This window comes from Aulostomus chinensis, chromosome 5, assembly GCF_037954235.1.
Source record: "Aulostomus chinensis isolate RoL2024-O1b breed Wild chromosome 5, RoL_Achi_v1.0, whole genome shotgun sequence".
Classification (NCBI taxonomy): Eukaryota; Metazoa; Chordata; class Actinopteri; order Syngnathiformes; family Aulostomidae; genus Aulostomus; species Aulostomus chinensis.
Window position 1 is genome coordinate 26,542,567 of NC_141324.1, and position 16,496 is coordinate 26,559,062.

Genomic DNA, 16,496 nt, shown 5'->3' on the forward strand with positions numbered 1-16,496 from the left:
AAGACTTTATTAATGCCCGACGGGAAATGTAGGTGTTGCAGCAGCAGCGTCCAACAGTTTATATGATAAGGAAGATCAATAGAGCAGCATAAAAACAGGCCAACAATAAATGCCAAGTATACAAGTGAAGCTATGAATAAAATAGGAGCATGAAAAATCAGTGTCCAGGGTGTTGTAAAAAACTTTTAAATCATCTGTGGGTGTTACAGTCTTATGCATCTGTAACTAGCAGCTGGAAAGCTATTGGAATTTTCGCAAAATAGCAATAACTTCACCTTGTAAATATGAATCCCAAGAAAAGGCTTTATTAAAATCCTAGTATGTGTAATGTGAAAGACTGACACATTTTAGTGTTTGTTGTGACGTAAAACCAGAACGATTGCATGGGTGGTTGAGAAAAGTGACACCATTGTTGGTCTGAGTTGCCTGAATGTTACTCGAAGTCACGACCGTATACATTTTATGGAAAAAGCACAACAACAGTGAAGTTTGTGCCTGTGCCATGTTGTGCTGCAGTTTGTTTGTGTGTGAACCTGCATAATTTGACATGTCTCCAGGTAATTTGCGGCGAACGCAAGAGAATGCACAACTCCAGAGATTTGCATTCAGTAATTAATTTGTAATAATTTCACTTGGTGCTTGATTAAACTAATATGAATTTTTTTAATTAACCTGAATAATAATTAAATCCGTATCAATCTGCAATTATTGCTCAGTGAAGTTTTAAATATGGCAGGCACTGAATGGCTCCCTGTTCATTTAATTTGACGTTCGCCGGACACGTTGGGGTCTGGTTTGGTAGAAACAAAGGGCTGTCATGGTAATTACTTAAAGCTTTGTGACACACAAACACACACTCCCACACGTACCTACACAAGCTTTAGCCTCATGTTTAAATTAGTGATTTATTTGTACTGTCTTGTTTCCATCTGCATGGAAGCGCTCCGCTGTGGAGTAAGCACTCTGCCATGAATCTGTATTGTTGAAAGCACTATATGAATAAATCTGACTTGACATGTTTTTGTAAAGCCTAATCCGAGGAGAGAAAATCAAGGCGAAAAGCTATAAAACTGCATTGTTGCTAAAGGATTGTAATACTGCTGAGATCGCCATGCTTATATTGTTAGCTTATCTTGCTTTCTGTCTGCTTCTGACGACAGAGAAGCTTTATTGACATCTTTTGATCAAAAAATATGTAGCAAGGCAGATCCATAAAGAGTTTTGTGAGTATTTCATACAATTTTTTTTTTTTTAAAGGGGTACCTCATCCAGGAAGTCCATTTTACCTTTCAAATATTCACAAAACAGCTCAGGAGCAAGTTTTTTTCCCCACTTCATTACTTCTTCAGCACTCCAGAATACAGAAAGAGCCAGCTACGTACATTTAGCTTCAGTGATATGGCGACTCCGTTTACACACCCTTCAGTGCATCATCCAGCACAACCCGCATCATCTTTATTCCAGCTGTTTATTCAGTATTCAGAGTATTTAAATGTATGTTTTGGGACAAGTTTGCTTTTGCTGATTATCAGTCACCATTGGCTTCAAGCTAGATGGACATGGCTCAGGAATCCTAGTGGGGAAAAATGTCTTCCTGTGCCTATCACCTATTTGTGGTTACCTGAGTATTGCTTTAAGTGGCTAATTTGTACACGATAAAACAGGGCTAAATCATATTAGGGATATATAGATGCAGGAAAAGAGAAATTATGAAGTGACTGCAGTATCTAAAATGAACTATTTACCACCCGCTGTTCAGCTCATTGGACTCCAGCACTGTAAAGAACTTCCACAGTGTTATTACTGTGGGAACATCTATTAATATTAGCTTGTAATGTACACTGAGAATTACGCAGATGTACATGTATACCTCTAAGAAACTCTCTGAACTTCTGTCGTGCAATTATTTCACTGATGAGATGAGTTTGATTAAAGCGTCACACGTTTCATCAAAGGATTGAAACTTGGGCACTTAAGTGCTTCCAACTCAGTGGCGGCAGTTTGTAAAAGTTCCTTTGCTGTTGACCACACACACACACACACACACACACAAAGCCAAGTGTTCATAGAGAAACGATGGCTTCTTGTGTGAAAGAACTTGAAAAGTCTGCATAGAAGCCAAACCCTTCACAAATAATGTGAGTGTAATGTTTGAATGTCCGTATCCTTTTGCCCAAATTCTATCAATACATGAGACTCGTGTCTTCCCAATATATTTTAGCAACAAACACATTTTTAACAAAGGTACGCATAAAAAAAACAACAACCCGCATAATAATTTCTAAAACATGTCTAGATTCTCCACAAGTGTCCGACAACCAAAATTAATCCATTTGTTTAATTAAACAAAACTGTTTCCCTCAAGATGAGTGGGTGGTGAAGGAATTAAAGAATAGAAAAAGTCCGACAACAAACCATGTCATGTTTCATGACAGTCCCACGCTGTGTTCCTCTGCCAGCTCTGCCTCACACACCATTTAACCTAAGAGAGTTTAAATAAGCTCCTCACTGGAGTTTCTTGTCAGTTTAACAAAAATGTAATTTGTAAAATACACCTTCTATCTGTCTCTCTACATCTCTAAGGCCCCATGCAGGAGACGGTCTTCGACTTCTGGAGGATGGTGTGGCAGGAAAACACAGCAGCCATCGTCATGGTGACCAACCTGGTGGAAGTGGGGAGGGTGCGTATTAATTACACGTTCACTCTTATTGCAGATCTCAAATAAGATTACTCCGCCCCCAGTCAACTGACAACCCGATTGTATCTCATGGCAAACGAAGCCATCTTTTTTTTTTTTTTTTTCTGCGCATCTTCTAACAGCAGATGTGTGTGTTTTGAGTGTGTGCGCGCACACTAAGTGAGGCATGGTTCTTGTAAGCTCTTTTTCTATCCATCTGATCAGTGAGAGGGGAGAAAAAAAAACTGATTGATGGCCTTCATTACCGGAGAGGCATCCAGGCGACGGACTAGTGTTTCATCTGAGTGGCTCTATAACAGGAGATTATACACCACTGTATAGCCTCCAGCTTCTACCAGGCTGCTACAAGGATTGGCTCTTAATGTTGTTCTCATTGCGAAAAGGGGGGACTCTTATTGAGTGTCAAGAACAGTTCATAATCTTTAAACTAATGGCCGAGCCTGGACTTTTTACTTATTCGCTGCAGCATGTGGCCTGACTTAGAAAGAAACATTTCTAATTTGTTCCACTTAACGTGCACTGTGGTTGCTGGTTAGGCCACAATAAAGCGAAAACCAAGGTCTTTAAATGTAATGCTTTGACCGCCAGGGGACTTTTCTCTTAAGGTTTTAAACACATTCACACTGAGAACACACTTAAAAACAGACACACCTTGATTTTGCTGATGTGCTTCTTTTATTTTTTTTCGGTGGAGCTTAAATGTTGCAGAGCTGATAATGATTCATGGGCCTATCTCTAGGTACCTCATTAGGCTGTTCCTCTATAGTAGCTGAGCCCAGGCAGCCCCGCCCCACACCTTCTCCACACCTGCTTAGCTGCAGTGCTGTCCTCGGCGGGCCCGGGTCCCCAAACCGTCTGTTATATGATCCTTGTCCAATGGTGGGTGGTAGGCACAGTTGGTCACAGTGACTGTGGATCCATAGAGGGCCTGTAAAATCACTCCACCATATCACAGTGGGCCATCTGCTCGGCACAGTTGCTGATGAACTCTGGGAAATCCTGGCACGCACTCACACATGCAGACACAGCCTCTGTCCCGCTGGTTTTACACACAGGGGCGGCACACGGCGTACTTTGATGTATGAGAGGTTTGGTTTGGAGGGTGGTGTGTTGATGTGTGTGAAGTCACGAGTGCTTCTTTTCCATACATTCATTAACAAATGAGCACAAGCACTGTGTCCGTCACTCATAAGTGTCCCCAACGAAAAGGACATGGCTGTATATGCTGCCCCCCCCCCCAACAACACACACACACACACACACACACACACACACACCCTTCCCAAACCTACCGGCTGATTCACAGATCTAATAAGGTAATGGCTTTTGCCTAATTCAATGTGGCTGGAAGTGGATGGTGAATTTGTGATTGTCATCGGGGATTAGTCATCGGGGGTGTCGGAGAGAGGAACCTGAAAGTCCCCCTCTGTCTGTGTCACTCCACAAACCAAAAATCTCATTTCCTTTCTAATCAGCACATAGACTCCAGAAATGAATACTGAATCTAGGTGAGGCTGATGTCACATTTATCTCATCAAAAACGATCATTCTCTGATACACCTCCATGATTTCAATCTCTATTACCAGCCTTACTCCCTCAGTATTAACGCTTTAATTGAACAGGGTGTGTGTGTGTGTGTGTGTGTGTGTGTGTGTGTTTTGGATTCCTGTTGGGAAATCTGCTTTAAGCATCTGAGGGTTTATTATTTCATATCCTTATTGGATTGTCATATTTCCCTCATCCAGTTGTAGTACACCATTTTTAATGTGTTGTCCTTTTTTTCTGCACTGGTAGTCTGAAGATTTAAGGTGGAGAAATTATGCACCCCCATGGCGCCTGTTTTTCCATGTTCCAGGGTTCTGTACCGTCTAACTTTAGACTCATTTTCACATTATCGATGTGCGAATGAAAAAGCAATAATGTGAGAATGGGCTCTCCATTGATACATAAGATTCCCATTTGCAGTAGACCGTTGACTGGGGGCTGAAACTAATATGAAACGAATCTCATTTTGACTTGAAAGAAATGCTTCAGAAACTCGAATATCAGGTGGCAAATGGGAGGTAATGTTATGTGGTAATTATCTTCATTGGAAAAAAATGATAGCCTTGCAACTGCATGATAATCTTGAGTGTGTGCAGTGGAAGATAATTGCGTGTGCAAATGAAAATGCATTGCATTTAATATGTAGTTTTAATATTCACGTGCGTTGTTGCTCTAAAAAAAAATTTGCTGTCACTTGCAGGTGAAGTGCTGTAAATACTGGCCAGACGACACGGAAATCTACAGAGACATCAAGGTGACGCTGATAGAGACCGAGCTCCTGTCAGAGTACGTCATCAGGACCTTTGCTGTAGAGAAGGTACGCGTTTTATTATCCTCCGAGAGTTTTCAAGTAACCCTCACTCTCGTTCAAATGCGACTATATTCACTTCTAGATTTGAACATCTCGACTAGCAAGGTTATGGTAATGAACTTCTTATAATGGGCTCAATTTATGCCACAATTTTCTGCCTTTATGGTACTCAAACAACTTTACAATGTTGCCTCGCTCACACGTGCACTTAGACTCTCACGGTGGCGGCACCAATGTACTCATCAGGAACAACGGGGGGTTCAGTATCTTGCTCAAGGACATTACGACACAGTCTCCAGAGAAAGCAGGGATTGAACCAGGAACCTTTCAATAACCAGACAGCCACTCTACCTCCATTCCAAGTGGTCCTGTTGTGCCACAGCTCTCAGTTACTTTGTGTTTGTTAAGGAGGCCTGTACAAATGCGGGTTTCTACAGAAAATACAGCAGTATTGTATAAATACAGACTCTTAGCTTTTCCCACTCGGTACAGATTGTTTTCACACACAAGCAAAATGCATCACCACAATGCCGCATGAGAACGTGCTCCCCATGTATGGTTTAGATGTTTCTAGGTGTGAATAAATAAAGGAGGAAGGGAACGAGTGCTGGGCTACTTCATATAGCTACCACGTTTTTGTTTGTTTATTTTGTTTTGGGGTTTTTGTTTTTTGGGGGGTTTTTTTGGCTTATATCCTCTGATTTTTTTTTTTTTTATATGCAAACCGCTAAGCTTTATATCCGCTTACACATCGAAAAACTGTCTGGTTTCAGGAGCTGTTTGGCCCTGTGCACTGCTGTGAGGTCATAGATGAATCACCTCTCTTCAAAATCCGATCAAACTGCCTCCCAGTCTTTTTTGGAGTTGATTGGCTGCGTTTTGCGCGATGGATAGATTATCAATTCATAATCAATGAAGAGTTGTTTTCTGACCTTTTCAGTTGTTGGTGATTTAGTCATAAATATGTAACGATAGCAGGGCTGCGGGACTGGTTTGATCACATTTTTTTCTAAATATAACAGGTTGATATCTGAATGTATATTTGGAATGATTTAATTATAGCTACATGTGCATTTTAAAGGTTGTTTGCATGGTTTTTGTGGCACAGGTTTACGTAGGAAGCAGTTGGTACATCCGACACACCACACGCCCTCACCTGAAGGATTCACAGAGACTCAGAATAATCGTTTGAATCAAAAAGAATTCCGACTGGGAGGAATTGATTTTCTACAGACAAACCTTCCCCCAGCAGAATATTCTGAGAAACAACAATGATGGATAACGTTCTGCACATCATGTATTTATAACGGCTAACAAATTACATAGAGCATATAAACAGAGACGTAGTGGAATCATTACTAATGCATTTCACAGTAGCAGTTCCATCCCCGGCTTGTTTGCTAGAGGAAGATAACATGCTGTTGACTTCATCTTAGACAGGGCTCATGTGATCATGAAATACTTGGAAAGTTTTGGAATCTAAAAATTGTAATTTCCAGGTCTAGACAATTTAAATAAGGCTGAAAGATTTTGGAAAAGTCATGGAAATTGACTTCATTAATATCTGAATATCAGAGCGCGTTATTCTTAGTTAAGCTCAACGGAGAAAAATCTTTTTGTTTGATATTGATTGCCATTCATTTTATTTGATTATACTCAGGTACATTTTGAAATGGATTCATCTGTATTTTTTTATCTATTAACTTTCACTTCAGAGAATGTATTTCCATGAACAGTATCCTGACAGGCATGGAGGAATTTTGTCTGTTTCTCTGTAAAAATGTATATGAATCCTGCTTATAATCGTTGTCCCAGTGGAACCCACCACGAGCCTCTCAAGTGGAAACTTGCTTCAAGTCATACTGAAGCAAAACTCTTCATTACAAGTTCCAGCCGCATTTCGATGTTAAATTGTCACTTGGCCTATGACGCGAGTAGTTTTGTGTGCTAGCAGTCGGATAAATGACAGTGAAAACGTAACCTCCGTGGTAGAGGTAATAATCCTGTGTGCCTAGAAGGACCCTCCATAACCGAGAGGATCAGTAGAAATAAGGTTAGAACGGCCTTGAGCGTTATTTGCTGCTTGATCATGGAAACTTTATTCAACCTGTCTGCTTCTCTGTCCAACTTGACTCGCGTTAAAAAGGACCTTTCTTCTTTCTCCGCGCTCCGTATCCTCCGTCTCACATCCCTGCTGTCTTCCACTGTGCTCTGTGTGACTCTTCCTCAGAGAGGCGCTCATGAGATCCGGGAGATCCGACAGTTTCACTTCACAGGCTGGCCGGACCACGGCGTGCCCTACCATTCCACGGGCCTCCTGGGGTTTATTAGAAGAGTCAAGTCCAAGACTATGACCAACGCTGGGCCTATGGTGGTTCACTGCAGGTTGGTGTGCATTCAGACTGACTTTTACTTCTACCCTGTCAGTGTCCTCTGTCCCGTGAAGTGGCTGATAGCATGTCCACAATCCAATTCAGTCTGCAGATTGAAAACCAGCAGCACTCCTGAACAGTGGAACTGTGCACCTTGGATCAACATTTTGGAAAGAAACTGGAATATAAAGTGATCCAACAACAGAAAACAACCGCCACTTTACTGACGAGTGATTGACAGACCTGATTTTCTGTATTTTAAAAAAACGCATTTAACTTTCAAATGCTTTTTCATTCACTCACATTATATTAAGACATTATACTTTTTTTTACTTACATGGTTTGAACAAGCCCAGGCACTCCCAGTCATGTCCTCCAGATACTCCTGTTCATGCAGCATCTTAATTGATGCATTTTAGTACTGTGCCTTCACTAGTGTCATTCACAGCAGTAAACGGATGAGCAAGAGCCTACACAACTGATCCCTGGAACTTGTTGTACGAATGCATTGGTAGTGAATAGCTATCTCCCCCATACAGGTATTCATTTTGTCTGTAAAGACCTTCTGAGATGATACATCCGGTGAGAAATATAAAGTCGGATTTGTTCTCCCACCCTTTCTTTTATTACCAAAGAAATGGTCCCTTGGAAAAGTGTTTCAAGTCTGTGAATTATTCAGATCAACCTCAGCACTGTTTCTGAAAGGACATTTTGTCAAATTTTATGGCACCCAGCAGGACCAACAAAACTCTATTCACTCTCAATATTCAGGTACAAATACAGGGGATAAACCCGTTTTTATGTCTTCTATACTTCAAAGTCAAACCCGCTGTGCTCTGTGTTTGTGTCCAGCGCCGGGGCCGGTCGGACCGGCTGCTTCATCGTCATCGACATCATGCTGGACATGGCAGAGCGGGAGGGTGTGGTGGACATTTACAACTGTGTGAGGGAGCTGCGTTCACGGAGGGTCAACATGGTCCAGACTGAGGTATGGTGGATCTGTCCCGATTGTTTGGACTGTCAGTAAAAACATGGAATAATGAGGATACAGCTTGACTTGCTTTTGCTATCAAAAGTGGATTATAGGCAAGTAATTCTAAGCTTTCACTTCTCTGGCGCTCCAGAACAAATGCTTACAGCAAAGGAAGGAGCTCTTTGACAAACAGCCCGTATTGATTTTTGGGGGTGAAAATAAATAATTACCTCACATTTTTTCATCAGTAAGTCTGCTGCATAAGTGATCCAGTTTGTCAATATTTTTCGGTTTTGCCAGTGTCTTTTGATACCCATTACTCTCGAAACATGCAGCGTAATTAGTCTGAATGTTCAAGTGCAGGTTCAAGTGCTTGATTTTTCAAACCGTGTAAAAATAGTTTTATGATTTAACTAGACAAATATTAATTGACCTCTGTCTGATCACTGGAAAGTAAGTGCTCTTCAGTGATTGTTTTAATGTGCTTGACATATCAGATTAATGGTGTTTAATATTTACCACAACTGCAGGAGCACGGTGTTTTATTTTACACAGTGTAGTGTCATATTTATTCCCACCTTTACATTAGTAATGAACATTTCTCACAAAGGCATTTACTGGAGCACACACACCCCACTATTTCCCAGGGTGGTGAGCACATGTGCTTGGCAGTGCTCGCTATAATAAAAGGGTTTAGAGGCTTGTAACTGAGAGCATTTAGCTCATATTGATGGCTGAAAACATCCCTGGCTCATCCTGCAGCTTTACGCCGGTATAGGCTACCGAAGGACTTTTCCTGAACACCGGCCATCTGGAGGTGTCCGTAGTCTCGTTGAATGCATCATTTCACCATAATTCCTTTTAAATCACAAGCATCATTGGACTTAATGGGCAAATGTTTCATCGTTGACATCCGAATTGGGATTTGAGCTACTGGAGACCAAATGTTGTTCACCCTGAGTCACTCTCCTCAAGTGCAGTGACCTTCAAAGTGTATGTATGCGCGTGTTTTCCCTTGCAGGTGTTCACGCTTATTGGCATGGCTCCTCAGCTCCCGGCCAGACACTAACTCTCCAACCACAGTCTTATCTTTCCGCGGAAATGAAACGCCTTTTTGTTGTTTATGGTTTATGAGCTCAGATAAGATCGATCCATCTGCGGTTTTAGCGCCGTATCACCAATGATCCAGCAGACGCAGTGTCAGCTAGGCAAACTCCAGGGTCAACAGTCCACATCTTGAGCTATTCCTAACAAATGGCAACACGTGTTTCTCTGTAAATCAGTGACCCCTGTGCATGTGTGTGGATTTTGGTCCAAAATGACAAGAGAGTGTCAGCTGAAAATGTCACTTCAGAATAGATTTACATCAAGCCTCCAGCTGTGTCACCATGTCAACTGCTTGACTGACTGATGCGAAGACGAAGAGTGAATATGTTGCGATTTCTTGGTTCTCTCTACATGACGTTTAGGACAGCAGGGATGTTTGTGTTTACCTCAATGTTACTGCTGCCTTAATAACAACAACAATAATGATCAGTTCGAATCCTGTCTCAGACCGCCAACGCCCGAAAAACCCTGGGAATTGAAGCAAATACCTTCTTCCAAGCCTTTACGATTTTGTAAATGTCAGGGAATTCAGACATTGTTTGTTTTGGGGGTTTTTTTTTCCCAGGGAATAAAGTACCAATTACTAAAAAATGCAAAAATATGTAATGTAACCTTTGAACAGCGACAATGACAAATATTAGTCATAAAAACAGACCTGAGGGGTAAAGAATAATATTAGCAAGTTCATGGAAAGGTCATTGATTTCTTCCAGCGAAAAAATCAGGGAACGTTGTCTCATGCAGTTCTGCTGCTGGTATAAACAGAAAAAAATATTCTTATGGGTGTTTTGTGTGGGGATGTACTGGCCACATGGGAGTATCAAGCGATATTTGCCTTCTTGACTACCGTCAGTCTATACAATGGCTTTCTCTGCTGGCAGTGGCCGGTGTCAATCTCTTGATGTAAAAGGTTATGATAAAGGTCGTTGCTGAATGTTTTCATAAAGGGCTGAAAGACTTAAAAACACTTGTGTTATTTATTCTGATGATTTCTTTTGTTCTGTTTCTCGAAGACAAAAATACAACATAAACCAACCAATAAAAAAGAAATAAATCTGCTTTGGCAAAAAGTATTCCTTTCAACCACTGAAATCCCTGTGATCCTCAAGCTTACCTTTACTTTCAGCTAACACAATTTTAGGTTGCCCCCCCCCCCCCCATATGTGATGATACGATTTCTGTTTTTCTAATTTCCAGGTATTTCTACTTGAATTTCATTCATGGTGTTGTATGGCTTTGTGCTATTTTGTTTATTCCTTTTTTAATGTAAAGCCAGTTTGAGCTGTGTGAAAGGTGCTTGTTATCACAAACAAACTAAACCGCATTGTTATTTAAAACGTGTATTGATAACGAGCCAGAATATTCTGCTGAAAAGTCAGCTGTTCCTCATAGAAGTTTGATGGATCCGCAATGAGGATGCTGTTTTTGCAGGAGCAGTATGTCTTCATCCACGATGCCATTCTGGAGGCGTGTCTCTGCGGCGATACCGCCATTCCTGCCAATCAGTTCCGCTCCGTCTACTACGACATGAACCGCCTGGACCCCCAGACCAACTCCAGCCCCATCAAGGAGGAGTTCAGAGTAAGTTTTCAACCTACTCACACAAATAAAATACATCCAATTGTAAGCGAAGCATAATGTGAAGCTCAACTCAAGTGTAGTAACAAGAGTAAACAAGACGTCTCCTCATGAAAGGCGCGGAAGCCTCCTGGGCCTATTAGCAGCAGACACATGACGTTGCTTTAATCTATGACTGCAGCACTGGACCAATAGAAGATGCATCACCCCCCTAAGTTTCATCAGTCACATCAGGGGACGATACCCTGATTAAAGAACTGCATAGTTAAAGACCATATTGGGAGATAATTAACACACTCAAGATGCAAGTGAGCACCAGCCCTCCTGCCTCTGTATGAATGCTTGTAATTCTGCTCCAACCTGACAGACGCTGAACATGGTGACTCCCACGCTGCGAGTGGAGGACTGCAGCATCGCTCTGCTGCCCAGGAACCACGAGAAGAACCGCTGCATGGACGTCCTGCCTCCAGACCGCTGCCTTCCCTTCCTGATCACCATCGACGGCGAGAGCTCCAATTACATCAACGCGGCCCTCATGGATGTAAGAGCCAAACCCATCAGGAAGTGTTCTGGGATTGCAGCACGTGCAGCAGCGTGCTGGCATTACTGCAGTCCTTGCTAATTGTACATTTAAGTGGAAAATTTAAAACCTCAGCTCCTGTGAACCAAACTCTCCTATGATTTTTTTTGTTGTTGCACACTTTTCACACTTTCATCATTGTTTCACACTTTAAAGCAGGTTGTGTTGCATTCAGTGAAAAAAAGCACAGTGTTCTTGAGACGAGTCGCCTGGCGTTTCAAACGTGTGCACGCAATTGATGAAACCAATACCCCTGAATGACAGACAGTGTAAGAACTTAGGAGGATCCTGACTGACGCCCTCCGCCACCAACACCAGAACACTCGATGAGCGAACATCCCAAAAGTAGTGATTTTATGAAGATTATTAGATTTTGTTTTTGGGAACCCATGGTGATGCTAACGTCCAGGGTAGCCTCATCCTTTGGCACTCCAACACAAAATCAATTAGAGGGCACTAACCAAATAAGACAGCAAAATGTTTAGTTCTGGTCAGAGCAGGTTGCATATGTCCTATGACTCACTGGCGAGCAGCTGATTCTTCGGTCACCACTGGGCTTCTTTTGGGAGCCGCATTAAAAATGCAGCATGCTCATGTCATCTCCCCTGACACGGAACCTCCATTAGAAAACAACGCTCTGCAAGAGGCGGGCCAAAGGATGGAGGTCATTTTAAAAATGGTCTCATTCTTAATTCAATATTTTGTTGGCTTCTGTACGATGTGTAGTAGCCATATTCAACTTTAGCTTTTGAACTTGTTCTCTTGCTTCTCTCCTTTATCTTCCTCCAGAGCTACAAACAGCCGTCTGCATTCATAGTGACCCAGCACCCGTTGCCAAACACAGTGAAGGACTTCTGGAGATTGGTGCTGGACTACCACTGCACATCCATTGTAATGCTCAATGATGTCGACCCAGCCCAGGTAAACCCGACCTGATTTGCGTGCCTAAAACTCATACAGAGCAAGGATGCTGCAAGACGTGCTCTCACAATCAGATGACGGATGAAACCGTTCCTTTTATTAAAGGTCCTACGTCTAATAAAGTCACACAGAAGGCCAGGGCTGGAACTTGGAGAGATTTCTTGTTTTGTCCATGATTTCAAACCCAGGGATGTATCTTTACCGGAAAACACAAGTTTGAAATGAGGTAGATGCCGCAGAGTGCAGTTCTTGCTCTGAATGTACAGGTAGATGGAGCTATGGAGAGACAGTCCTGTGGAGGAGAACTCTCCAGATTTCTCAGCCCGAGGCTCTGTCATAACACCGGGGATCAAAGCCTGAAGCCAGGCTGCTCTCCCCATCCAAATCCCCTTTTCCTAGGTGACTGCCTGACTGGCTGGATAGAAAAAGCCTTTCATTCAATATTCTCAGTGTAGCCAGCCAGCCAGCCAGCCAGCCAGCCAGCCAGGCAGGCAGGGAAACAGCACAGGTGGGGAGGGAGGAAGCAGAGCTGTAGATGGAGGCGAGGGAGGCTGAAGTTTACCATGTTCTCCATCAGCATCTTTATTTTTGCATCTGTTGAATTTGTCAAGTTTTGACAGCCTCTCAAAGGAAGCTCGAAAGCGGAGGTTTTGCTATGATGTGTGTGTGTGTGTGTGTGTGTGTGTGTGTGTGTGTGCGTGTGTGAGAGCCTCTGTGTACTCAGACCTGTTTGTGTATTTGCATTCTTCTCAAGTAGTCTTTTTTTCTTGTTTGTTCATGACTGTGTGACTCTGCATGGAGGCATGTCGGTGTAGAATCTGTCCGTCTGCGTGTGTGTTTGTTTCCAGTAGTCTGGTTTAGGGATGTGAGGCCGATTGTGCACTCTGCAGGTGCATGTTCTTAACTCGGATATCTGCTGAGGGGTGGAAATAGGAGGCGGAAGATTTTTGGGGCTCTTACTAGGCTGTCCCAGGGGTTCACTTCCCCATTTGGACTTTTAAACACCCCCCCCCCCCCCCAAAAAAAAAACAAAAAACCCAGAATGCAACTATTTCCTTCAAATGAATCTGGCTATTTTTATGTTTTGTTTTGTTTTGTTTTTTCGTATTTACTTTTTTAATTTCAATCACTTGAAAATCAAATAGTTCAAAAAACAACGACTAATCAAGTTATGTAAAGACCATCTGTGCGTCTTCAGATATCTTCAGAAGTCAAATATATTGTAATTCCAAAGATGTGGGACGGAGTAAAGCAGTCACTCCGTCTTCAGTTGAAGAGCTCAGAAAAGCTGTTGTCGGTGTATTTTTGCTCGATAAGTGACAAAAACAATATCAAAATTCAGCCGAGTATTTTTCCAGTCAAATCACCTTGCGAGTCGAGAAAACAAGAGAAACAATTTCAGGGAAGTAGAATGTTTACTGAGGACATGAGAACAATTGTCCAGTGTTTTTGAGGTATTTAATTAGAAGGGTTCAAATATTTGGAGGAGTTTTACTGACGTAAAATGTCTCTCTTTTTTTTTTTTTTTTTCCCCAGTGAGGTACATCAAACGTTATGAGACAAAAACCCTCCTTTATCTCTTTTTCCTTATCGCTCCAACCTTGAACCTCTCCAACATTTCTGTTGAAAAGAAAAGTCAAGTTTGTATACTAAAAGCTACTCTCATATCGAACTTCATGATCATTTTTTGAGTTTTGATGAGATAACCGTTCATTACGTGACGAACTGTGTGTTTACGGGGGTCGAGAGAATGAATGGAGAGTGAATTTATTGTGTATTGGTGGACTTTTACCGACACTTACTTACCTGAAATGTATAATTTTGTCTAGTTTTCTTTTGCTTTATTGCCAAGAACTCTTTTTATTTTTGTCTTGATCTGTCTTATCTGAAGATGTCCCATAAACATACATGAAACCCTACACCAAGTACTGGTTCCTGATCTGGGGGGGCGGGTCCAGGAGGAGGTATTAGACCTCTCATTAAGTACCATCTCTGTGAAACACTTGAGCAAATACAGGGCAGGGTGTGTAAAATCACCTGTTGTGTTGTGCCTATAGTCTACATTTCTATTTTTTAAAAGCAATCATTATATACAAAAACTAATGAATCATCTTACTTTCTCTTTGTTTTCATGTTTGTGTTTTTTTTTCCTGTGTGTGCTCTTGTGCATGTGTGTGTTCTTGTGCGTGTGTGTGCATGCATGCGTGTGCGTGTGTGTGTGTGTGTGTGTGTGTGTGTGTGTGTGTGTGTGTGTGTGTGTGTGTGTGTGACTGTGCCTATTCTTTTAGTTGTGCCCACAGTATTGGCCAGAAAACGGCGTGCACCGCCACGGCCCCATCCAGGTGGAGTTTGTCTCAGCTGATCTGGAGGAAGATATCATCAGCAGAATATTCCGCATCTACAACGCAGCACGGGTACGGTGACTCAGGAGGGCCACACTTCCAAGAGAAAACAAAACATGTTGGTTAGGGAGGAAAAGAATGGAATCCATGTATGTGAGCTAGTGAACTTGTGGGTTTTTTTTTTTTGTACAGTCCCGCCCCTTTTTGGTAACTTTTGTCACTTGTTTTTCCTCAGAACAGCCAATTTATTCTGTGACTGCACATCTCACACCTCCCACTCATTCGCCGGCCTGTCCATTCAAGCTGTGCAGAGGCAGAGTCATTCTTTAACTATGCCACTGCACCAGTGATTGGAACCCAGGCGTGATTGCCTGAGACACGTCTTTTAGGCAGCTTGAGAAATGTTCTCACGTAGTTAGAAGGGGGAAAAAAAGTCAAAGGCAGGTTCAACTGTCTGGCATGTTTCCTTCAATCAACACCTTTTGGTTGGGGCAGAGATATTCCTTAAAGGGTCAGTACACTCAAATTTCAAAGAGAAACACTTTCTCACCTTCATACAGTGGTGCAATTATCCAGTTTTGGATGGATTTTATTTTCCACTCGTAATATACAGTAGCCCTGTGTTTCGATTCAGATTTACTGCGTCATGTCGAATTTGCTTTTGTACTTGGAAAAAGCAAAATAGACCTCCCAAAAGCACATCCCAGGACCCAAACAATGTTTCAGTACAAAAGAAGATAGATTTATTTTAAAAATGTCCTAATTTTAAAAGCAGTTGTGATTTAAGTGTCTATAAAATGCATTATTGCAAAGTCCATAATGGGCACATTTTAGTGTCCATAAAATGCTGAGTGCGTTTTAAATGGAGCATTGCAAATTACATTTTAAAAACTACAGTAGCGTTGTTGTTTTTTTTATATACAGGAACAATGTCCTTTCTTTTTTTTCTTTTCTTTTCTTTTTTTCTTGTGGCCCCCTGGCCACTATGTACTACTACTTGAACCCGGGGCAGGACCATGGTGTGTTGGGCGGTGCAGAGGCACTGACTGACTTCCAGAGACCTGAACATGATCAGAGACCCCAGTGTTACTCAACAGAAAATGCAAGAGATGGAGAGAATTCTGAAAGTAGTTTATGGATTTCTTGACGGGCCCATCTGTTTGCCTTCTGTTGTCTGCAGAACAGAATTACCACCTCTGTTTCTGATGGACTTGCACGATTTTTACCCCAGAATTATCTATTTTTTATTTTTTAAACAACCATAGACTTGCCTATCTCAGACGAAAACACTCCCTCTTTTCCAACTCCTGACATAATTAATCCTCATACGGTTGTCAGTCACCTGCAGTCACCTGCGGGAGCCCCCACCAGTCTGCTCACCGGCGTCAAGATCACCCCCCATATTAAGATGTCATAACATCCTGCGGCCGACAGCGGCACGTGTGTGTTGAGCGCAGCACAATCTAATCACACATGATCACTGACAAGTGTATTGATCGAGATGTCGAGTGTGTGATTTAGAGTGTCTGCATCTCGGATGGCTTAACTATCTGTCTCCGGCAGTAGCA

The 16,496-nt window shown here is 42.1% G+C and overlaps 1 protein-coding gene across 7 annotated transcripts in view; it reads left to right on the forward strand.

Annotated features, from left to right (window-relative positions):
• Positions 1-16,496, forward strand: part of LOC147261946 (receptor-type tyrosine-protein phosphatase mu) — a 164,511-nt gene that overhangs the window by 145,291 nt on the left and 2,724 nt on the right. For 5 of the 7 annotated variants that reach the window (XM_086204263.1, XM_086204258.1, XM_086204262.1 and 2 more), the window contains 8 exons: positions 2,584-2,681; positions 4,946-5,062; positions 7,287-7,441; positions 8,281-8,416; positions 10,939-11,088; positions 11,453-11,626; positions 12,455-12,586; positions 14,875-15,000. In XM_086204263.1, coding sequence (XP_086060389.1) covers positions 2,584-2,681; positions 4,946-5,062; positions 7,287-7,441; positions 8,281-8,416; positions 10,939-11,088; positions 11,453-11,626; positions 12,455-12,586; positions 14,875-15,000 — 1,088 coding nt within the window. The remainder of the gene's footprint in view (positions 1-2,583; positions 2,682-4,945; positions 5,063-7,286; positions 7,442-8,280; positions 8,417-10,938; positions 11,089-11,452; positions 11,627-12,454; positions 12,587-14,874; positions 15,001-16,496) is intronic. The other 2 variants (XM_086204259.1, XM_086204260.1) reach the window with 2 other exon arrangements.